This window comes from Macaca mulatta, chromosome 15, assembly GCF_049350105.2.
Source record: "Macaca mulatta isolate MMU2019108-1 chromosome 15, T2T-MMU8v2.0, whole genome shotgun sequence".
Taxonomy (NCBI): domain Eukaryota; kingdom Metazoa; phylum Chordata; class Mammalia; order Primates; family Cercopithecidae; genus Macaca; species Macaca mulatta.
In genome coordinates, this window is record NC_133420.1 from 37755310 (window position 1) to 37779742 (window position 24433).

The 24433-nt window shown below is 42.6% G+C and overlaps 1 protein-coding gene across 15 annotated transcripts in view; it reads left to right on the top strand.

The window, feature by feature from the left end:
• The window catches only part of CDK5RAP2 (CDK5 regulatory subunit associated protein 2), a 191452-nt gene that overhangs the window by 131025 nt on the left and 35994 nt on the right, over positions 1 to 24433 (top strand). For all 15 annotated transcript variants that reach the window (XR_013405629.1, XM_015116954.3, XM_028834907.2 and 12 more), the window contains 3 exons: positions 1583 to 1705; positions 5420 to 5993; positions 7859 to 8091. Coding sequence is in view for 14 of the 15 variants with exons in the window: in XM_015116954.3 (XP_014972440.3) it covers positions 1583 to 1705; positions 5420 to 5993; positions 7859 to 8091 (930 nt within the window). In the remaining variant the exon portion in view is untranslated. The remainder of the gene's footprint in view (positions 1 to 1582; positions 1706 to 5419; positions 5994 to 7858; positions 8092 to 24433) is intronic.

A 24433-nucleotide genomic window follows, 5' to 3' on the forward strand; every position in this document is an offset into this window, starting at 1 on the left:
TAAAGTGGGGTCGGTGGTGGTATAGTCTGGAAGCATTAGCTGCAAAGGTGGAATTTTCAGGGAAGAGAGAGAATGATCTAGAAATGGCAGTGAGGAGCAAAAACACTTACACACTTTGGGCCCATGATATGAGAGCTATGGGAAAGAAATGACCACAACTTTGAAGGCTGCGGGAGAAGCAGTGTCCTTGGGGTCATCCCAAGTTCCCTTAGAGTGATGGGGAGAGGTGAATGTTCAGACAGGATATTGATGTTCTTTAGGACTTGCCAATGAAGGGAATGAATACCAGGGTGGGAGGTTGCATCAGATTAGAGGATTTCTAGAGTGGTTCAGGGATTGGAGATGACTCTGGAGTCTTGGACATATTGTGGTGTTAATAAAACAAGCACCTATTACTTACTGAGTCTTGCTGTACACTCTAAGTACATGATCTAATTGGGTTCTCTCAACAGTCCTTTGAGGCAGATACAGAAATTACTACCATCTTATAGTTAAGGCAGCAGTTTCAGAGATAAAGTGACTTGGCTACAGTCACATTGTGACCAACTTCAATCAGCCTGCCTAATTTCAAAGCCCATGTTCTTTACTGTTTCTCAAAGCCTAGTATGTGATACTTCTTGTATGCATTTTATGGTGATCCATAGCCAAAGGTAAGTTTCCTTTAATTTTAGGTTTTCTTTTGGATTTACCATAGTTGAGGTTTCCAGATAAGAAGACCTTTGGCAGAATTGCTCTTCCCTTACCACCTCCTTATCTACCTTCTTCTAATCCATTCAACCATCATCCAGGCATCTTTTCATTCATTCAGTGAACATTCCCTGGGCACCTGCTAGGTTTCCAGCCTCATGCGCTGGGGGTAGGAGAGAAATAAATCAGATACAGTCTCTGCCTTCTGAGAGCTCCCTGTCTGGTGTGGGTTGGGGGAGGTGGCAGTTAACTAAATCAGTACAGGGTTGTGGGGACCTTCATGGAGGAAAGATTTTATGGCAAAGGTAACTCAGCTCAACAGAGGCCCTGGCACTTTCCCCATAGCTTGCCATTTTTTAAAATTCAAATTTAAATTTTTTATATTTTGTAGAGATGGGGATCTTGCTATATTGCCCAGGCTGGTCTTGAACTCCTGGCCTCAAGTGACCCTCCTACCTCGGCCTCCCAAAGTGCTGGGTTATAGGCATGAGCCACCACGCCTGACTCCTAGCTTGCCATTTACACTCAATACTGTTTTTATTTTTTACTGAGACACCAGGGTGCCTCCACCCCAGGTGCTACCTCAACAGTTGCCCAGGAGACCCTAGGACCTCTGTCTTCTTGGGAAAAATGGGCACGAATTGATAGAATTCATTTTCTCACTCAGCTTTTTGAGGGCCTGGACTTAAACCATTTCAGACAAGCTGCAGTATATTTATGCTTTTTATGTCCTGTTATGGCAGCTCAATAGATTAATTTTATCTTATAAATTGCATTTTGCCTCCCCAGTGTTTTTATTTTCCCTGTTGTATCTTTGTGTTCTTCTCAGTTGCTTGGCTAAGTTTCAAGTCTTACGGTTTTATTTATTTTTCTTTCTCTTTGTGATTGCCTGTAGCTCAGCCCCCTGTGGGAGCAGCCTACCAGGACAACCCAGGAGAGCAGAAAGGAATTAAAACCACATCTTCTGCCTGGAGAGACAAGGAAATGGACAGTGATCAGCAAACAAGCTACGAGATCGGTCAGAATTCAATCCCTATGTGTACTGAACACCTTCCATGTGCCAGGCACCATTTGGGATGTTTCATCTAAAATTATTGCTAAGCCCATAGCAGCCCTCTTGGGGCGTTATTATAATTCCAGTCTAACACATGGGAAGCTGAGGTTTTAAGAAATAATTGACCCAGGGTCACCCAGCTGGTAAGTAGGAGAAGAGTCAAAGTACAGTAGGATGTCAGAGCCCACCCGTCCATGTGTCAACATGCTTCTCTACCAGGTGGTGGGCTGGGTTCTGGTGGTTCAACATGAAAAGACACAGCCTGCTCTCAGGGACCCCACAGGTCAGAGGAGACAACCATCCCAACAGCCTGTCAGTATTCAGCGCGGGGCTGCCTGTTGCTGAGGTATGTTCAGTGCTGGCCTGTGTGCCCGGGAGGAGTGGGTCAGAGGAGAGCCTGAGGCTGAGACTGGATTTGTGGGGTTTGCCAGGCAGAGCAGTGAAAAAGGTGCAGATATGTGGGTGAGGGCACAGGCAAGTTGTATTCCTCTCTTTTTAAAATTATGAAGTATTAGAAGCATACATAAGCACAAAAGATAATATAACAAATACTCATGTTCTCATTCAACCAGAATGAACAAATGCCTACATTCTTTTTATGTTAGATATTTTTCCCCATTCATTAAAAAAAAAAATCACTATTAATCCAGATCTAACTCACTCTGTTAGAAATAATTGTCCTCAAGAATCCTAAATTTGTCATGGGATGGCCATGGGAACACGAGTCTCTGGAAAAATACTGAGTTGTGGTACATACACTGTTTCCAGTGGTGTATACTTTGCAAGGTCCAGAGTCACTGCAGTGAATACATGTTCACATGTTTCTGCGTGTTCTGGGCTTTGAGGAGAAAGCTACTCTACCAGGCAATAAAGTCCCCCTTAACTGAATTGTGGAAAGTTGTAGAACTACAGTATTTCTTATAATGCAAATATTCATAAATGGTCTTGGGGACATCTTTTGATTTCTTCATAGTCATTAATACAAACTTCTTAACTAATTGACAGCTTCCCCTTCCCTGTCAGTACTTCCCTTCATTACTGAACGTCTTTCATTTTTCCGAATGTGCTTCCAGAACTTTGCACATGAGTTGCGTCTGCCTGAACTTCCACCTTTTAATTGTTGCCCAGCTGAGGCCGGGTGCTGCGTGTTGACATCTTCACTGCTGTTTCTTTTTCATGAGGCCCTTGACAGATACTTGGGATGTGAATAAAGGATTTTACAGGCATCTTGGCCTTCACATTGAGGGTTAAGAACTCTTTCTGTCTTTGCTCATGCACCCTGGTACAGGAGATTCCGTTGCAGGAGTGTTACTTTGGGAAGCAGCATTCAGAGCGTTAGAGGCAGACCGCCAGGCTTGGAGGAAGGGCTCCACTACTTACCTACGCTGAACCCTGAGCAAAGTCTTAAGCTCTCTAAGCCTCAACCTTCTCTTCTGTAAAGTGGGGATATTAGTGATGCCTCATAATTACTTAAGGAAAGTCCTGGGAACTAATCTTTATTTCCATGAGTGAACATGCTTCTTGTCATGAAGTACAGACCAAACTCCATTATCTGGAGGTTGTTACAGCAAAGATATTTTCTTGTGTTGGAGGGTGATTCACTGGAAGAAAGCCTTATTGAGAGATATCTCCCTCCCCACTCCCCTTTCTCTTTCTTGTTCAGCCAGAAGTACTTGCTGAGTACATTCTCTGTCCCAGGCCCTGTGTGAGATACTGGAGAAACAGACATGGATGACACGGTCTCCACCCTCAAGGCTATTATTGACTAATTATCATAGCAAAGTGTGTACAATAAAACTACTGTATTAGGAATGCTTCCTTTAGGTCAGGTAGCAGCTGCTTTCTAAAATGAAATACCGTATTTTATGGTATTTGCATCATGAACAGAGACAAGAGTGTACCTAAAGACACAAGGAGCAGATGGCAGAATCAGAAATTGGGACATGCATCTAATGACGATTTTTGTGTAAACTTCTTTCTGAGAGATCTCTGAGGTCACCCAGTCCAACCCCACGTTGTTGCTTCTGTAGCATTTTTCCAGGCTGACCTTTGCATGCACGCCTCCGGTGAAGGGCATCTCCTGTCTTCGAATGGTTAGACGATGTTTGTGTTACTTGGATTCCTTCACTACTGTGTGCCAGATACTGGGCTAGCCTTTTTTTTTTTTTTTTTCCTTTTTGCAGATATTGTTCCATATAATCTCTAAAAACAAACATATACACACAACTTTTCACAGTGAATGATGTTCTTTCCATTTTACAGATAAAGCTACTAAAGCTCAGAGAGGTCAAGTAACTTGCCTATGTGGCAGAGCCAGAGTTTGAAACCATGTGTGTTGAATTTCAAAGGCAGGTTTTTCTACTACATTCTGCTGCCCCTTAAGTATTCAGACAGCTCTCTGTATTGAGCAGAACTTTCCCTGGGCAGCCAGCAGTGTGGCATAGTGGTTAAGAACAGAAGCTCTGGAGTCAGGCCTGGGCTTGAAGCTGCACTACAGCCACATGAGACATCTCTTTCCACATTTTAGACACAGGGGAAACTGAGGCTCTTGGATAGTAAAGTCACTTGCCTCAGGCTGTGCAACCTTCTAAGCTTCATATTCTTTCTGCTGTACCACTCCACTTCTCAAAGAAGTTTGGCTGCATTTCTAAGGGTTTAGCTATTACTAGCTATAAGGAAATATTTCCTGGCAGTGTTGTGAGTGAGTGAAACACCTTACTAAAGGGGATGTCAGGGTATCTCCTGGAAGCCGTTAGACATGGACATGAGAAGACTTTCACATGTCGTGGATATTCAGAATTACCACTCTTTAGTGTTGCTTCACAGTCTGTCAGTGTTTCTCACACTGGCACTGACTTCTGGTCTGGGTTACATACTGTACTAGATGCCGAGAACGTGAAAATGAAAGGCCACATCTCTGCTGTGAAGAAACGTGCAGTCTGGTGAGGGAGAGAGGCATTCAGATAACTAATTGCTATGTGAATCAACAAATAAGCCACTTATAATTTTTACTTTAGCACCTAGCACATAGTATATTTGTCTTGAGTAATATGCATAAGGTGCTACAGAACCACAGCGAGTTGTGACTTTTGTGTAGTTTGGCAGTGGGCTTGCAGAGGAGGGAAAATTAGATCTGGGTGTGGAAAGAGTTCATTAGGTAGGAGTAGAATAGAGGGCTGAGGGGGTTCCAGGCAGAGGGCACGGCTCATGCAAAAGCATGGAGGCATGAAACAGCAAGCTATGTGCAGAGAATCATGGTTAATTTTGTAGGAAATCTCCACAGGGGTGCCAGAGATATTCCTGGAAAGGTTGCCTGGAACTAGATCGTGGGAAGGTCTCATGTAGATAGTGGGAATGGAACTAGATAGTGGGAATGTCGATGAATTTTAGAGGGGGTGTATGTAGGTTTATCACGGTTAAATTTACTTTTTAGACCAGTCACTCTGAGGAAGAAGACAACTGAGGGGTAAGAGGGAAAGGCGAGGGCTTTTTGAGGGAGGCTTGTTAGGAAAGACTGAGGCTTTTTGAGGGAAGTGTGTTAGGAAATACCAGGGCCTTTTTGAGGGAGGCTTGTTAGGCCACTGCAGTGGTCTTGGCTTGGCTATGGCTGTGAGGAAGGAGGGAGAGGGGTTGGATTTTAGTAAAAGAGATACTGACATAAATGTTTTTGATTTTCAGGCTCTGAGATTTGCCCACCTGATGACCTTGCCAGCTTGCCATCATGCAAAGAAAATCCTGAAGATGTTCTAAGCCCAACTTCAGTAGCTACTTACTTGAGTTCCAAGAGTCAGCCTTCTGCTAAAGTCAGTGTGATGGGGACTGATCAGTCAGAGAGCACTGATACCTCAAATGAGACAGAATACTTAAAACAGAAAATCCATGACTTGGAAACTGAGCTGGAAGGCTACCAGAATTTCATATTTCAGCTTCAAAAGCACTCCCAGTGCAGTGAGGCCATTATTACAGTTTTGTGTGGGACGGAAGGGGCCCAGGATGGCTTGAGCAAGCCCAAGAGTAGTTCTGATGAGGAAGAAATGACCTTTTCAGGTTTGCACCAAGTACGATATGTGAAACACATGAAAATCCTCCATCCGCTGGCCCCAGAGATGATTGATGGCAGGATGCTAGAGAACCTCAAACAGCAGCTGGAGGAACAGGAATATGAGCTGCAGAAGGAGCAGAATTTGAACATGGAACTTTTCAGTGAGATCCATAATCTGCAGAATAAGTTCAGAGATCTCTCACCTTCCAGGTACATTCCACCTCTGCGGTCTCACCATTTAAGCCTGTAGTCCCCCAGTATTGCCACTAGGTGAGAGCCCATGAGCTAAAAGAGAACGCGGCTCTGTGATAGGTAGAGTGTGTTCTGGGGAGGGCTTGATGGTGGGGTTCAGGCAGCCAGGTCCTGTGGAGAAGTGAGAGGTGAGGCCACAAAGAAGAGGAACAGCGACCACACACGTGAACATCAGTTACAAGTCTTGGGTCCTCTGGAAATTGGCAGGGCCGATTTCACCCTCCTCGAGTTGGGGGCTCAGGGTAAAGGTTTCATACTAGTCACTTGGTGAGTGATAGAGCCTGTGCTTGAACTGCACTGTGTGCTACTGGACTCTGTTACTGTTTTTTGCTGTGCTGTGAAACTAAAACTGATGTCTAGGCAAGGTAGGAGGAATATAAATATTTTCCATATCTTTACCCTTTAAGGTCATCTTAGAGAAATAAGCCTGTGTTGAAAGAGAAGAATTCTTAGGTCATGAAGATAATGCTTTATGGTCATAGATATATACAGTTTTGCTTCATGAGATATGGCAAAAATGGGATCATTTGTAAAGTTGACCTTCATTTGTCACTAATTTGAGTCAAACACATTGTTCTGAATTGTCAGGAGCCAGGATGAATTTTTCAAGACTTCCCAAGCAGTGAGATTGAAGGAAGCTTGTAATTATTGAAAGGCTGTTGTCTCAGGCCTCTGGTTAGGCACTTTTCTTATCTAATCCTCAAAATCACCTGAGAAGGAGGTGTTCCTAAACTAGTTATTATAGGTAAGGAAACTGAGCCTCAAAGCAGCTGTGGTGACTTGGCAGGGAATATTCACAGAGCTGGTCAAAGCCATTGCCAGGGTTCAAGCCCACATTATCCCACTCCAGTACCCATGTTTACCCATGTTGCTCATGAGTTACCCATGTTTGCCTATGTTACTCCAGTATTCACATGATACTGGCCCCCACCTTTAATGCTGGGATCATGTAATCTGCATGTGCACACTCTATGTTGAAGGCGACTGCCAGCCCATGTAGTGTTGTCATTTCTAGGAAGGTATGTTGAACTGAAGTGTCAACATCTTTGCCAAACTACTCGCTGGAGCAAGGTTACTGTGGCCAGTTTACCTGAGTCACATTTCCCTTAACCTTTGTAGTTACTCAGTGCCTTTCTCTTATGGGCTCACACAGGAAAAGATGGCACATGGTGGTAAGAAGGTAATACTGCATAATGATCTTCAAAGTGAGAATCGTGTTTGAATCCAAAATCTTTACCACTTAACTAGCTTTGCAATCAGCTTCTTCTTCTGTAAAAGGGGACATTTATACATTTTGGAAGACTGAGAGGATCAGATAACATATAAAGCACTGAATTCAGTTACTGACAGGTCCTAGACCCTCAGTAAATGGTAGTTAGCATCGTGATTATTCAGTGACATTTCGTTCGGGAGGAGAGAGTCCTATCTTTTTTTTCCTTGCCGTACACTTTCTTTATCACACTTCATGAGAATTTTTGGTAGGTCCTCTGACCCTTGGGGCACTCATTTCTACAATTCAGAATAGTATTTTTGAAGAGTGTTTGGAAACTAATTGTTCGCCTGAGTCCTTGCCAATCTGTACTTTAATTGGGGGCTTTATAAGGTTACAAATGTTGCAGAAGAATCTTTGTTCCAGCATTTGTTGGCTGTGTGAAATCAAAGAAGGGGTGACCTTGTACAGTTTCAATTTTTCTAAAAGTATATATACTTGTACAGCTGCAGGCTTTTAAAAATTGTACTCTGTCATTTTTCCAATTAGTGTTAAGGTCACAAAAATTCAATTCTAAAATGGTCCAAGTATTTTCTTTCCCCTCTTTTATCAGATACGATTCATTAGTTCAGTCCCAAGCCAGGGAGCTCTCCCTTCAACGGCAGCAGATTAAAGATGGCCATGGCATCTGTGTCATCTCCCGTCAACACATGAACACCATGATTAAGGCATTTGAGGAGTTGCTGCAGGCCAGCGACGTGGATTACTGCGTGGCCGAGGGTTTCCAGGAACAGCTGAATCAATGTGCTGAGCTGCTGGAGAAATTGGAAAAGCTATTTCTCAACGGTAAGTAGGGTGAGGTACGCGAGTCCTAAGACATCAGTAATTGACCCAGGACTTCTTGGAGGGGCACAGGAGGAGCTAACTCCTTGGCCTTACTTATCTCTTTCCCCTCTGCCTTGATGAGGTGCCAGCAGAACCACACTGGCTGCTGCTTCCTTCCAGTGACCACTTCCACGTGGCTTGTGGTCGGCACTGTTACAAACCGGGAGTCCAGTTTAGACACCTCAGGGGCCGGACTGGCGAGATACATGAGTGAAGCCAGCCAGGAGTTGCTGCCTCTCACTCAGCAGTGGTCACATGGTTGCCAGTTCTTGCATCTAACAAATTTTCCAGAGAAGATGGGATTTTTTTTTTGGTGAAAACTCGTGTGTTTTAAATGTTGGCAACCAAAAAAATCCAATCAACCAAGCACAATTTTTATCAGTTAAAAAGTGTATCGAAGAGTTAAGGATGGCCAGGGGAAGGATGAAAGAAACCTTTGCTATGTGCTAGGCAAAATTTTCAAAATATTTTTTTTGAGACTACAGGAAAGAACTCCCATTTACTATGCACCCAGCTCCATCAGTTGTTAGCATTTGCCACATTTGTTTTATCTTTCCCCGTCTGTACACACACGCACTCTACTATTATCTTTCTGAGCCCTAGGAGAGTGGATTGATTGATGCTATGATGTTCCTTTCTCCCTAGATAATTCAGGGTGTGGTTCCTCAGACCAAGGACATTATCTTACCTAACCATGGTACTATTATCACAAGCAGAAACAGTGTTGTCTCATATACTATTATCTAATATACAGCCTATAGTTGAATTTTTATAATTAACTCAATAATGTCTTTTATGACAGTTTATTCTGGATCCTGATCCTGATCCAGGATCCAGTCCCCACATTACATTTAGTTGTCATGTGTCTCTGGTCTTCTTTAATCTGCAGTAGTTCCTCACCCTGTCTTCTTTTTTTTTTTTTTTTTTAATTTATTTATTATTATTATACTTTAAGTTGTAGGGTACATGTGCATAACGTGCAGGTTTGTTACATATGTATACTTGTGCCATGTTGGTGTGCTGCACCCATCACCTCGTCATTTACATCAGGTATAAATCCCAATGCAATCCCTCCCCCCTCCCCCCTCCCCATGATAGGCCCCAGTGTGTGATGTTCCCCTTCCTGAGTCCAAGTGATCTCATTGTTCAGTTCCCACCTATGAGTGAGAACATGCGGTGTTTGGTTTTCTGTTCTTGTGATAGTTTGCTAAGAATGATGGTTTCCAGCTGCATCCATGTCCCTACAAAGGACACAAACTCATCCTTTTTTATGGCTGCATAGTATTCCATGGTGTATATGTGCCACATTTTCTTAATCCAATCTGTCACTGATGGACATTTGGGTTGATTCCAAGTCTTTGCTATTGTGAATAGTGCCACAATAAACATACGTGTGCATGTGTCTTTATAGCAGCATAATTTATAATCCTTTGGGTATATACCCAGTAATGGGATGGCTGGGTCATATGGTACATCTAGTTCTAGATCCTTGAGGAATCGCCATACTGTTTTCCATAATGGTTGAACTAGTTTACAATCCCACCAACAGTGTAAAAGTGTTCCTATTTCTCCACATCCTCTCCAGCACCTGTTGTTTCCTGACTTTTGAATGATTGCCATTCTAACTGGTGTGAGATGGTATCTCATTGTGGTTTTGATTTGCATTTCTCTGATGGCCAGTGATGATGAGCATTTTTTCATGTGTCTGTTGGCTGTATGAATGTCTTCTTTTGAGAAATGTCTGTTCATATCCTTTGCCCACTTTTTGATGGGGTTGTTTGTTTTTTTCTTGTAAATTTGTTTGAGTTCTTTGTAGGTTCTGGATATTAGCCCTTTGTCAGATAAGAGTAGATTGCAAAAATTTTCTCCCATTCTGTAGGTTACCTGTTCACTCTGATGGTAGTTTCTTTTGCTGTGCAGAAGCTCTTTAGTTTAATTAGATCCCATTTGTCAATTTTGGCTTTTGCTGCCGTTGCTTTTGGTGTTTTAGACATGAAGTCTTTGCCCATGCCTATGTCCTGAATGGTACTACCTAGGTTTTCCTCTAGGATTTTTATGGTATTAGGTCTAACATTTAAGTCTCTAATCCATCTTGAATTAATTTTCGTATAAGGAGTAAGGAAAGGATCCAGTTTCAGCTTTCTACTTATGGCTAGCCAATTTTCCCAGCACCATTTATTAAATAGGGAATCCTTTCCCCATTTCTTGTTTCTCTCAGGTTTGTCAAAGATCAGATGGCTGTAGATGTGTGGTATTATTTCTGAGGACTCTGTTCTGTTCCATTGGTCTATATCTCTGTTTGGGTACCAGTACCATGCTGTTTTGGTTACTGTAGCCTTGTAGTATAGTTTGAAGTCAGGTAGCGTGATGCCTCCAGCTTTGTTCTTTTGACTTAGGATTGTCTTGGAGATGCGGGCTCTTTTTTGGTTCCATATGAACTTTAAAGCAGTTTTTTCCAATTATGTGAAGAAAGTAATTGGTAGCTTGATGGGGATGGCATTGAATCTATAAATTACCTTGGGCAGTATGGCCATTTTCACGATATTAATTCTTCCTATCCATGAGCATGGTATGTTCTTCCATTTGTTTGTGTCCTCTTTTATTTCACTGAGCAGTGGTTTGTAGTTCTCCTTGAAGAGGTCCTTTACATCCCTTGTAAGTTGGATTCCTAGGTATTTTATTCTCTTTGAAGCAATTGTGAATGGAAGTTCATTCCTGATTTGGCTCTCTGTTTGTCTGTTACTGGTGTATAAGAATGCTTGTGATTTTTGCACATTAATTTTGTATCCTGAGACTTTGCTGAAGTTGCTTATCAGCTTAAGGAGATTTTGGGCTGAGACAATGGGGTTTTCTAAATATACAATCATGTCATCTGCAAAGAGGGACAATTTGATTTCTTCTTTTCCTAACTGAATACCCTTGATTTCTTTCTCTTGCCTAATTGCCTTAGCCAGAACTTCCAACACTGTGTTGAATAGGAGTGGTGAGAGAGGGCATCCCTGTCTTGTGCCAGCTTTCAAAGGGAATTTTTCCAGTTTTTGCCCATTCAGTATGATATTGGCTGTGGGTTTGTCATAAATAGCTCTTATTATTTTGAGGTACGTTCCATCAATACCGAATTTATTGAGCGTTTTTAGCATGAAGGGCTGTTGAATTTTGTCAAAAGCCTTTTCTGCATCTATTGAGATAATCATGTGGTTCTTGTCTTTGGTTCTGTTTATATGCTGGATTATGTTTATTGATTTGCGAATGTTGAACCAACCTTGCATCCCAGGGATGAAGCCCACTTGATCATGGTGGATAAGCTTTTTGATGTGTTGCTGAATCCGGTTTGCCAGTATTTTTTTGAGGATTTTTGCATCGATGTTCATCAGGGATATTGGTCTAAAATTCTCTTTTTTTGTTGTGTCTCTGCCAGGCTTTGGTATCAGGATGATGTTGGCCTCATAAAATGAGTTAGGGAGGATTCCCTCTTTTTCTATTGATTGGAATAGTTTCAGAAGGAATGGTACCAACTCCTCCTTGTACCTCTGGTAGAATTCAGCTGTGAATCCATCTGGTCCTGGACTTTTTTTGGTTGGTAGGCTATTAATTATTGCCTCAATTTCAGAGCCTGCTATTGGTCTATTCAGGGATTCAACTTCTTCCTGGTTTAGTCTTGGGAGAGTGTAAGTGTCCAAGAAATTATCCATTTCTTCTAGATTTTCCAGTTTATTTGCGTAGAGGTGTTTATAGTATTCTCTGATGGTAGTTTGTATTTCTGTGGGGTCGGTGGTGATATCCCCTTTATCATTTTTAATTGCGTCGATTTGATTCTTCTCTCTTTTCTTCTTTATTAGTCTTGCTAGTGGTCTGTCAATTTTGTTGATCTTTTCAAAAAACCAACTCCTGGATTCATTGATTTTTTGGAGAGTTTTTTGTGTCTCTATCTCCTTCAGTTCTGCTCTGATCTTAGTTATTTCTAGCCTTCTGCTAGCTTTCGAATGTGTTTGCTCTTGCTTCTCTAGTTCTTTTAATTGCGATGTTAGAGTGTCAATTTTAGATCTTTCCAGCTTTCTCTTGTGGGCATTTAGTGCTATAAATTTCCCTCTACACACTGCTTTAAATGTGTCCCAGAGATTCTGGTATGTTGTATCTTTGTTCTCATTGGTTTCAAAGAACATCTTTATTTCTGCCTTCATTTCGTTATGTACCCAGTAGTCATTCAGGAGCAGGTTGTTCAGTTTCCATGTAGTTGAGCGGTTTTGATTGAGTTTCTTAGTCCTGAGTTCTAGTTTGATTGCACTGTGGTCTGAGAGACAGTTTGTTATAATTTCTGTTCTTGTACATTTGCTGAGGAGTGCTTTACTTCCAATTACATGGTCAATTTTGGAGTAAGTACGATGTGGTGCTGAGAAGAATGTATATTCTGTTGATTTGGGGTGGAGAGTTCTATAGATGTCTATTAGGTCTGCTTGCTGCAGAGATGAGTTCAATTCCTGGATATCCTTGTTAACTTTCTGTCTCGTTGATCTGTCTAATGTTGACAGTGGAGTGTTGAAGTCTCCCATTATTATTGTATGGGAGTCTAAGTCTCTTTGTAAGTCTCTAAGGACTTGCTTTATGAATCTGGGTGCTCCTGTATTGGGTGCATATATATTTAGGATAGTTAGCTCTTCCTGTTGAATTGATCCCTTTACCATTATGTAATGGCTTTCTTTGTCTCTTTTGATCTTTGATGGTTTAAAGTCTGTTTTATCAGAGACTAGTATTGCAACCCCCGCTTTTTTTTGTTCTCCATTTGCTTGGTAAATCTTCCTCCGTCCCTTTATTTTGAGCCTATGTATGTCTCTGCGTGTGAGATGGGTCTCCTGAATACAGCAGACTGATGGGTCTTGACTCTTTATCCAGTTTGCCAGTCTGTGTCTTTTAATTGGAGCATTTAGTCCATTTACATTTAAGGTTAAGATTGTTATGTGTGAACTTGATCCTGCCATTATGATATTAACTGGTTATTTTGCTCGTTAGTTGATGCAGTTTCTTCCTAGCCTCGATGGTCTTTACATTTTGGCATGTTTTTGCATTGGCTGGTACCGGTTGTTCCTTTCCATATTTAGTGCTTCCTTCAGGGTCTCTTGTAAGGCAGGCCTAGTGGTGACAAAATCTCTAAGCATTTGCTTATCTGTAAAGCATTTTATTTCTCCTTCACTTATGAAACTTAGTTTGGCTGGATATGAAATTCTGGGTTTAAAATTCTTTTCTTTAAGAACGTTGAATATTGGCCCCCACTCTCTTCTGGCTTGTAGAGTTTCTGCCGAGAGATCTGCTGTTAGTCTGATGGGCTTCCCTTTGTGGGTAACCCGACCTTTCTCTCTGGCTGCCCTTAAGATTTTTTCCTTCATTTCAACTTTGGTGAATCTGGCAATTATGTGTCTTGGAGTTGCTCTTCTCGAGGAGTATCTTTGTGGCGTTCTCTGTATTTCCTGGATTTGAATGTTGGCCTGCCCTACTTGGTTGGGGAAGTTCTCCTGGATGATATCCTGAAGAGTGTTTTCCAACTTGGTTCCATTTTCCCCCTCACTTTCAGGCACCCCAATCAGACGTAGATTTGGTCTTTTTACATAATCCCATACTTCTTGCAGGCTTTGTTCATTTCTTTTTCTTCTTTTTTCTTTTGGTTTCTCTTCTCGCTTCATTTCATTCATTTGATCCTCAATCGCTGATACTCTTTCTTCCAGTTGATCGAGTCGGTTACTGAAGCTTGTGCATTTGTCACGTATTTCTCGTGTCATGGTTTTCATCTCTTTCATTTCGTTTATGACCTTCTCTGCATTAATTACTCTAGCCATCAATTCTTCCACTTTTTTTTTCAAGATTTTTAGTTTCTTTGCGCTGGGTACGTAATTCCTCCTTTAGCTCTGAGAAATTTGATGGACTGAAGCCTTCTTCTCTCATCTCGTCAAAGTCATTCTCCGTCCAGCTTTGATCCGTTGCTGGCGATGAGCTGCGCTCCTTTGCCGGGGGAGATGCGCTCTTATTTTTTGAATTTCCAGCTTTTCTGCCCTGCTTTTTCCCCATCTTTGTGGTTTTATCTGCCTCTGGTCTTTGATGATGGTGATGTACTGATGGGGTTTTGGTGTAGGTGTCCTTTCTGTTTGATAGTTTTCCTTCTAACAGTCAGGACCCTCAGCTGTAGGTCTGTTGGAGATTGCTTGAGGTCCACTCCAGACCCTGTTTGCCTGGGTATCAGCAGCAGAGGCTGCAGAAGATAGAATATTTCTGAACAGCGAGTGTCCCTGTCTGATTCTTGCTTTGGAAGCTTCCTCTCAGGGGTGTACTCCACCCTGTGAGGTGTGGGGTGTCAGACTGCCCCTAGTGGGGGATGTCTCCCAGTTAGGCTACTCAGGGGTCAGGGACCCACTTGAGCAGGGAGTCTGTCCCTTCTCAGATCTCAACCTCCGTGTTGGGAGATCTACTGCTCTCTTCAAAGCTGTCAGACAGAGTCGTTTGTGTCTGCTGAGCTTTCTGCTGCGTTTGTTGTTGTTTACTGTGCCCTGTCCCCCGAGGTGGAGTCTACAGAGACAGGCAGGTTTCCTTGAGCTGCTGTGAGCTCCACCCAGTTCGAGCTTCCCAGCAGCTTTGTTTACCTACTTAAGCCTCAGCAATGGCGGGCGCCCCTCCCCCGGCCTCGCTGCTGCCTTGCCGGTAGATCACAGACTGCTGTGCTAGCAATGAGGGAGGCTCCGTGGGTGTGGGACCCTCACGGCCAGGTGTGGGATATGATCTCCTGGTGTGCCTGTTTGCTTAAAGCGCAGTATTGGGGTGGGAGTTACCCGATTTTCCAGGTGTTGTGTGTCTCAGTTCCCCTGGCTAGGAAAAGGGATTCCCTTCCCCCTTGCGCTTCCCAGGTGAGGCAATGTCTCGCCCTGCTTCAGCTCTCGCTGGTCGGGCTGCAGCAGCTGACCAGCACCGATCGTCCGGCACTCCCCAGTGAGATGAACCCAGTACCTCAGTTGAAAATGCAGAAATCACCGGTCTTCTGTGTCGCTCGCGCTGGGAGTTGGAGACTGGAGCTGTTCCTATTCGGCCATCTTGCTCCGCCCCCCTGTCTTCTTTTTATGATGTGAACATACTTGAATAGTTCAAGCTAGCCCCTCACTTTGGGATTATCTGTTCTTAAGACTCAATTCATGATTAGATTAGATTGGTTAGATTAGATTGGCTATGCAGTTTTGGCAGGAATGCTACATACTATTTTGTTTATGGTATTTTCTTAAGGAGGCACACAATATCAATCCCATTTTTGGTGATATTAACTTTGATCACTTCTTAAGGTAATGTCTGTCAGTTTTCTCCAATGTAAATTATATTAACCTATGTAATGAATAATTTGTAGAAGATACTTTGTAACGCTGTATGTGTTCTCTTCCTCTTCAAACTTCTACCATGAGTTCTACCATATATTGATGATTCTTGTCCAAGTCAAATGTTACTATGACAGTTTTTTTCTAACAGTAACTTTTTTTTTTTTTTTGAGATGGAGTCTTGCTCTGTTGCCCAGGCTGGAGTGCAGTGGCCGGATCTCAGCTCACTGCAAGCTCTGCCTCCTGGGTCTATGCCATTCTCCTGCCTCAGCCTCCCGAGTAGCTGGGACTACAGGTGCCCGCCACCTCGCCCGGCTAGTTTTTTGTATTTTTTTAGTAGAGACGGGGTTTCACCGTGTTAGCCAGGCTAGTCTAGTCTCGATCTCCTGACCTCGTGATCCGCCCGTCTCGGCCTCCCATAGTGCTGGGATTACAGGCTTGAGCCACCGCGCCCGGCCAACAGTAACATTTTTTAAATCACATTCCTTCTTCATTTGTATTAGGTGGCATTTACTAGAAGGATGCGTTCTCTGTTAAACTCCTTTTATTAATATATTTCTTGTTTATTTGTTTATGATCAGTGTGGGCTTGAAGATTCTTATTTTATTCAATGGACTATTATCCATTCTGACATTCATATCATATTGTCCCAGATTTGGTAAGTGGCAGTTTCTTTCGACATGTCTCCATCTTTTTGGGAGCACTTCCTTACTTTCTGGGACAAAATAGATTTTCCATGCTCATCCTGTACTGCTCCTGCCCTGAATGAGCCATTTCTCCAAGAGCCTTGATTCCTTTTAGTGAGGAATGATATTTAACAACCAAGATTTGGTGCTAGGTGTGTTCATTGCTATGAGGGTACCATTGTGTCTAGGCCCTTTAGCAGGCTGTGTGTGTGTGTGTGTGTGTAAATGCATAATTTATTTTTTTAAAAAATCATTACTTCACAGTGGTGGCTTTAATTCCAGTCCAAACTCACTGGGTTCTTTCCTGTTTTTCCCACTTCCATACTTTTACTTCCCTTCTCCAACAGTAAGAACCCTGGCTCTGACAACATCACCATATCTGCTGATTTACTCAATTCTGTAATATATGCACATAGTTACAGAATTACTCCACTCTTTCCACTGTGAAAAACAGTGAGAAACACTTTAATAAACAAAGAGAACCACTTTAATAAACAAATCTGGAACTCTTCCAGTTCAAGATTTGTTTGTTAAAGTGGTTCTCTTTGTTTTTAGGCTTTTGTTTTTAGGCTAAAAGTGTACTATAGTATGTTCTTGAATTTAAAAGTTGTTTGGTTTCATTCTTTGTACAGCCGTTGTTGGGTTAGTCATTTGAAACACAATTAGATTCGTTTGTTTTTATTTGTATTCAATTTTAGAGTTTTTTTACCCTATTTTTATTGATTTAATTTTTTGAATATGCGTAACATGAATATGATTCCAGAATCAAAACTGTATCCTTTTAAATTGCTCTGTGAGGTCATTATTTTTGTCCTTTTCCTTTATCTCCATTAGTATTGCTTTCCAGTTCCCTTTCTCTCTTAAACCCATTGGGACTGGACTCTCAGTCATCTCAACCCCTCCACTGAAACAGTTTGCCCAACACTAACAACTTCCATTTTGCCAAATCCAAGGATCAATTTTCAGTCTTCATCTTACGCAGACTGCAGCAGTATTTGACGTGTTGATCCCTCCCTCCTTGGCTCACTTGGCTTCCAGATGATGCCACTGAGAGTTCAGTTCTCCTCTCCCTCCCTGGCTGCCTCTGTGCAGCCCTGCCTTCTGCATGTCTTCCATCAGTCCTCACGACCTTATTGCTGCCACCGCTTCAGTTCGCCTCTCTTATCTCACCTGGATGCTGCAGGCCTCTCCTGTTTGGCCTCTGGGCTTCCATCCTTGCCTCACTGTAGTGCATTTCCACACAGTAATCAATAATCTTTTAAAAATGTAAGTCAGATCATGTCCCATCTCTGCCCCCAAATCAAAGCCTTTCCTTTTTATTCAGTGTAAAAGTCCAGATAAGGGCCTCCAAAGCCCTGTACCATTGCCCTGGCTGCGCTCTCTCCTTACTCCTGGCGCCCCACCCTCTCCTGCTTCCCCGCCCCAGCTACTGACCCTGCAGTTTTTCTAGCATGCCCAAGCCAGCTCCTCCTTCAGGGGCTTTGCACTTTCTCTTCTCTCTGGTGTCCCTGATCCCTTCAGGCCTTGTCTCAAATGTCATCATATCAGCGAGGTGCTCTTTGACAGCTTTTTATGAAATAGCGAGGCACCCCTGCCTATCACTGACATTCCCCTTTTTGCCTTGCCCTGCATTATTTTCCCCGGTCTACCCGCAACCATCTTGCATGTTATGTGCTTACTACCCATAACCATCTTAACCATCTTGCATGTTATATGTTGATTATTCTGCCTTCCCTGTAGAAAGTAAGTCCCACAAAGGTGCATGGATCTTGTCTGTTGTGTTTGTTGCTGTAGTGCTAGGATATAGATAACGTTTGGTGTATGGTGGACACACAACACATATTTTGAGAGAATGAATAAATTAATCAGTGAGTCCAGTGTTACAGCTGTGGAGAGTGTGGCCCATTGAGGGTGAGCAACTCATCTGTGACCATTTATGGAGTGAATGGCAGAGCTGGGATTCAAATCAGGTCTCTGGACAAAAAACTTTTCCTACTAGAGCTACTTGTATTATAGTTGGTATTATATAGGTTATTTGATTTAAACTTAACAATGACCTTGGAGGCAAAATGTATTAGTTCAGTTTTATAGATGATGAACTGAGGCATAGAGATATAACCTTATATATCTAAATAAATGGGCCTAGTGGTGAAGAATGCAGTCATTGGAACTGGGCTGGCCAGATTAGAGCTCTGGCTTCCCACTTGTAAGCTGTGTATGTTAGGAAATTTACTTAATTCCTTGCCTCAGTTTCTTTCTTCACCTGTAAATTTAGCATTCTAATACTTAATTGGTAGAGTCTTTGTAGGAATTAAATTATGGATGTGAAGCCTTGCTTGCCTCAGTGCTGAATGCATGGTTCTTATGTACTGAGTTCTTATTAGTATTTGTACTTGTTGTGAGTTGGGGCTTAATCCTCAGAACAGCCTGTTTTCCAGGTGAGGAACTTAGACTTAACAAATAAGAGTTTGTTGTTCAAAGTCACAACTGACTTGGTGGAACCAGGATTTGACTCTGTTCCTCTTGTCTTCATATGTACAAAATAGATGGCTTATGATGGCCCACATAGTTCGTTTAATTCTGGGATAGAACATGGGGTAGTTTACCCATTTGGGCCTAGTGAATGTTTTCCCCCAGCTTTTCCAAAGGGCCCAGCAGCTTAGACCTGCTGTAGACTGGTTTTGCTAATACCAGTTCCCAGGACTTTTGAGGACCAGGGTATATAGGAGTACCTGACTTTTCCTAGCTTTATAAAAACCTACTTCCTTCTAGCTAAGGGTATTCTAAATAAGCTAGTTTTCATTTTATTAGTGGAGAAATATCTGAGTCCTCATGATAAAGCCGTATCTTCCAGGCCCAAGTAATTTTTTGTTGGCTTCTTTTCTTCTTGAAGGCCCTCACTCTAGGCCCTAGGAAGTGGAGAGCTGAGAGAGCAACAGCTGCCCTCCCTCCCTCATCCAGCCACTCCCCTTGATTTATTTTTTAGTTATTTACCTTGACATGCCCAAGGAGAGCCTACTTACTCTTGGTGGGTTCTGCAGGCAGATGAAGCATTTTAGGCTTAGCAGATAACACAAACATAGAACTTGATTTTCTCCTACAAAAAGCATAAAAGTCCCAGAAACCTCACCACAACTCCTTTTCTTAGGAACTAAAGTGTAACACAGAGGTAGCTCTTTCTTAGATTTATACAAGGGGTCTGGCTCTTGAATTATGAAACAAGCTTATCATAAAAGAGTTTTATATTTGAGGCAGTTGCATAGCATGAGTTCTTAAAAATTTAAATATAGCTTTTAAAAAAATTAATACAAAGCAATACATGTTTACTGTGGAATAAAAGATAAGCAAATACTCCTATAATTGGATCACACAACAAAGCTTGAATACCCTGGAGTATATATGCCCAGACCTTTTTTTATTCATATGTGTGTTTTTTATGGAAGTGGGTCTGTTTGCATCCTCTCCCTCTGTTCAGTTGTAGATAATAAATATACATTGTAAGTTTTAGTGGCTGCAGGGCATTCTTTTGTGTCAACGTACCATAATTTATTTAATCATTCCCCATTAGATGAACATTCAGATTGTTCCCATTTTGGGGCTATTATAAAGAACACTGTATTGGAATCTTTCTGCATATCCTTGCTATCTCTTTAATAATGTTTGGTTGGCAGGCTGCAAGAAGTAGGATGGTAGTGTGGTTTCTTAATGCTTATAAGGGAACTCTCCCTCGGCTCCATTAAACTGGGGATTCCACCAGGGATCTGGAAACCCACAAGATTTTGTGAGTATGTACATTTTTCTGGGGTGAGGGTCTATAACTTAGATTCCCAAGAGGTCTGGGATCTAAATAGATCAGGAACTGGTGTTGCAGCCAGAGTTTCCACTGTATCCTTGTTCTTGGTGCCTCCAAAGAGCTGTTATATGAATAAGGCAGGTGGTATTTTGTCTGCAGGTATTTTTGAGTAAGCTGTATTTGACACTGGGAAAGGTACAAAGAAGACAGTTTGATCAGTGAGCTCACCACATGAACAAAGATAGCTCCTGGAAACCCTTGCCTCAGTTCTCTGCTGATAGAAGTGAACCTGAAACTTGGTTTCTTCTCAAGGCCTTCCACAGTCTGGAAGGGGCCTTTGCCAGCCCACCACCCTCTGATGATGATGATGATGATAATGATGCAGCTGAAGGAGAAACAATGAGGGAGTGGGGAAGGCAGATCTTTATTGGGTGCTTGCAATATGCCAGGCATTATTCTCAGCCTAAGAGGAAGTATTATCTATTATCCTCATTTATTAACAAGTGAGGAACAGAGAGGTTAATTCACTTGGTCTAAGTCAGACAGGAAGAGCAGAGTCTGAATTTGAGTCCACGTAGTTCACTTTCACAGTCTACGCTCCTAACCACCATGATACTGTGCTTCTCACACTCCTATCAAATTGGATGCACTGGTCAAACATTTCTGTGGGCCAGGCCTTGCATTTCCCCTCTTCCATGATTCTGTTCAAACCATTATTTTTTTCTGTAAGACTTTTACTGCCTTTCCATTTAGAGAAATTTAGAGAAATTCTGCCTGTCCTCCAGGAAACTTTCTTTGTTCACCTGAAGTGGAAGCAAAATTTATTCCTTCCACCCCCTCCCACCCCTGGTTTGTTTATAGCTTCCACTTGATATTCACATCTGAGTTTGTGATAGAGGCTGTCACAAGGGTGTTGGGTTGGAAAGAACAAGACCTTTGGAGTCAGACAGACTAGAGTTCAGATCCCAGCTTTATGGGTCATTTATCCCTTGAAGGGCCAGATTTCCTGTAGGGGGGATAGCAGTACCTGTCCTATAGAGATGTTTGTGAGGATGAAATGACATTATTTAAGCTTGTCCAACCCGTGGCCCACGGCTGCATGCAGCCCATAATGGCGTTGAATGTGGCACAATGCAGATTTGTAAACTTTCTTAAAACATTATGGATTTTTCTTTTTAAGCTCATTGGCTGTTGTGAGTGTATTTTATGTGTGGTCCAAGACAGTGCTGCTTCCAGTGTGGCCCAGGGCAGCCAAAAGATTGGACAACCCTGATTTCTTTCATTTTTAAATTTCTGGCCAAACAACAGACCCAATAGACACTCCTGATTTAAAGGGTGTCCTGCTTGACAAATAGTGGGAGCTCAGGAAGGTATGTAAACCAAAATTAAAATTGTAAATCGTATAGCTGGCTGAGTGGACCCTTCCCTCAGCTAAGGGAACCCACCAAAACCTGAAAAACTAGTTCAGAACATGATGGGAAAGTGGGGGCAGTCAGTCATGCCTTACTATACTCTCCTCCCTTTGGAGTTGGCACACAACTGACCAGTATTAACATTAAAATAGAGATCCTTAGGCTGGCAGAACAGACTCTGTAGCAATAAGAAACCAAATTCTAACCTGACTCCATTATAGCATCACATGACAGATAGCAGGGCTCTGAAGGAAATCAAAGTATTTTACCCCAAAATATATTTCTTTGACATGTTTTGAAATGGCCCTGAAATGCTCTCTCTTGTAGGGAACACTTACATTCTATAGAGAAACCTCTTCCCTTTCCAGGTCTTTTTCTGATCCCAAAGAGATTGACTGAGAGTCCAGCACCTTTTAAGGATCTGAGTAGAAAACATTTGCCTCTGGAGGTGGCCACCACTGGGACTTCATCCACATAAGAAAAACCTTGGTCTCCATAACCCCTTACCTTAATTCAGACACTCCTTTCTATTGATTCCAGGTCTTTAGATAATAACTCAACCAAGTGCCAATCAGATAAATGTTTGAATCCACCTATGACCTGGAAGCCCGCCACCCACTTTGATTTGTCCTGCCTTTCCGGACCAGACCAGTGTATACCTTACATATATTGATTGATATCTTATGTCTCCCTAAAACATATAAAACCAAGCTGTAACCCAATCACCTTGGGCACATGTTCTCAGGACCTCCTGGGGCAGTGTCGCTTGTCATGATCCATAACCTTGACAAAAGAAACTTCAAAACTGGTTGAGATCTGTCTCAGATACTTTTTGACTTACTATGACAACAATAATAATGGAGTATGCATGTTATGGTTAACAGAGTGATCCAGGCTTTCCGAGAAAATGGAGGGTTTTTCCTCCTAAGAATCCCTGGAACTGCCCTCCCCAGAGCCCCTTGATGTCTTCCCACCTTTATAAAGCAGTTCTTCCCTCCATCAAAGATATGGCTCCATTGCCACCTCCCCTAAATGTTCCTTGATGGTCCGGGCCAGATTCTGTTTGTCTCCTCTGTGTGCCTTCCCACAGCATCCATTGCAGCCCCTTATCACAGCACTGTAGTGTAATTGTCTTTTGGGTCCACCCTTTCCACTCAGGTGAACTCACTGAGGGTAGGGTAGCTCCTCATTCATTTCTGTATCCTCGGTGTCTGGCATAGGCACCTGGGAGGAGCACTGTAAATATTAAAATAGAATAGAATTAGTTTCTACCAATTACCAGAGAGGTGGAAAGGAAGAAACATCTGGGTCATGTAGGAGATGCCAGGCTGTGGGATTTGAAGTTCACTCTGTAGGACTGATGGATTTTGAGCTGGGAAGTACTGTTTCAAAAGAGGCTTCTTAAGTAGTAGCACTATACAGAATGGATCAGTGCAGAGAGGAAACTGAAGTTGGGTCCACCAGTTATAAGTTTGTCTGGCATAATAGTCTTCTCTTGCTTGTTCAGTTATGGATGGGATAACTAGATGTTTTTTATTTGAAAAGATGAAGTCCTCCTATTGCCTCACACTACAACAGCTCTAAGGCGTAGCAACAAGATTTGCCTGAGAGATGGGAGCAGCATTTTCATGACGTGCATCCTAAGCTTTTGAATAGCTAGACAGATGGTACCCTGTTACCTGTGTGGGGGCAGTTTATCAAGAAATTCAGTGCATTAGTTGTTGTGATCTCCCTGTGAATCCTACAGTAACTATTTGTCACTTGATTTTAAAGAACTCTGTTACAGTAATAGGGGAACGGGTGGAATACAGTTGTTGTTGAGTTGTTGCAAGCTCCTCAAGGGTCTCTTATTTGAAGGCGAAACTCATGCTGCTAGTGGCATCAGGACACTTCCTGGTGTGGTCATGGGTTTGGTTAGGAATGGAGGAGAGGTTTTTGATGGGTTTAAGATCTGGAGACCTGGAATGCTTAAAGCCTGCCCCAAACCAAGGGTCGCCACCCTGTGAAGTTCCTGAGGAAGATACACAACTAAAGAACAATGTGAATGTGGCCAGGTTCAGGGGCTCACGCCTGTAATCCTAGCACTTTGGGAGGCCAAGGCAGGTGGATCACTTGAGACCAGGAGTTTGAGACGAGTCTGGCCAGCATGGTGAAATCCCGTCTCTACTAAAAATATAAAAAAATTAGCTGGGTGTGGTGGCGTGTGCCTGTAGTCCCAGCTCCTCAGGAGGATCAAGCATGAGAATTGCTTGAACCCAGGAGGCGGAGGTTGCAGTAAGCCGAGATCGTGCCACTGCACTCCAGCCTGGGCGACAGACCAAGACTCCATCTCAAAAAAAAAAAAACAAAAACAAAACAGTGAGAATGTGAAGCAGAATGTCATGTTACTTTGTTTGCCTGGCTAGTGCCTGAGTAAGTCCTAAGCTTTTTGGAAGGCTGGGCTGGCACTGATGGTCCATTCTCAGGGTCTGTAGGGTCGGTGTTATCTGCTAAATGTTGGTAAGCAGCCCAGTGCAGGTATGAGATGAAAAATGTTGACTAAGCTGTTCTTTTAACATACAGTTGTCCCTGCCCATTAGGGATGGTCTTACAAACTGGTTCTTCCAGGAAAGGTCTTGAAATCTGACTCAGTCAGGTGTGGATTTCCCCCTTGAGGAGGATTGTAGAGGACAGAAATGTGGAGTCTTTGAGAGCATCCACTGATGAAGGCCTGTCAACCTCTATCTATCTTTCAAGAAGCCAAAATATCATGCCATTTTTGGCCAGGATGTAACCAAGAGGCATAGGTTTGTGACTGAAGTAGCTATAAGGATCTCTCCATCTCTCTTGCTTAGCTATAAAATGTAGTAAAGTAAGGGAGAGTGTGATCGGACAAAGGGATAGTTGAAACATTAAACCTCCTGGATTTTCACTTCTTTGCTTTAAAACAGAGATACTAACACCGTGCTCATAGGATCATTGTGGGGCCTGAAGGAGATAGCAGATGTTAAAGAGCCATACTCAGGCCCTGGTGCCTGGTCACTCAGGCCTGTGTGACTCATTTCTGATGGTGACAGTGCCCTGCCGTGG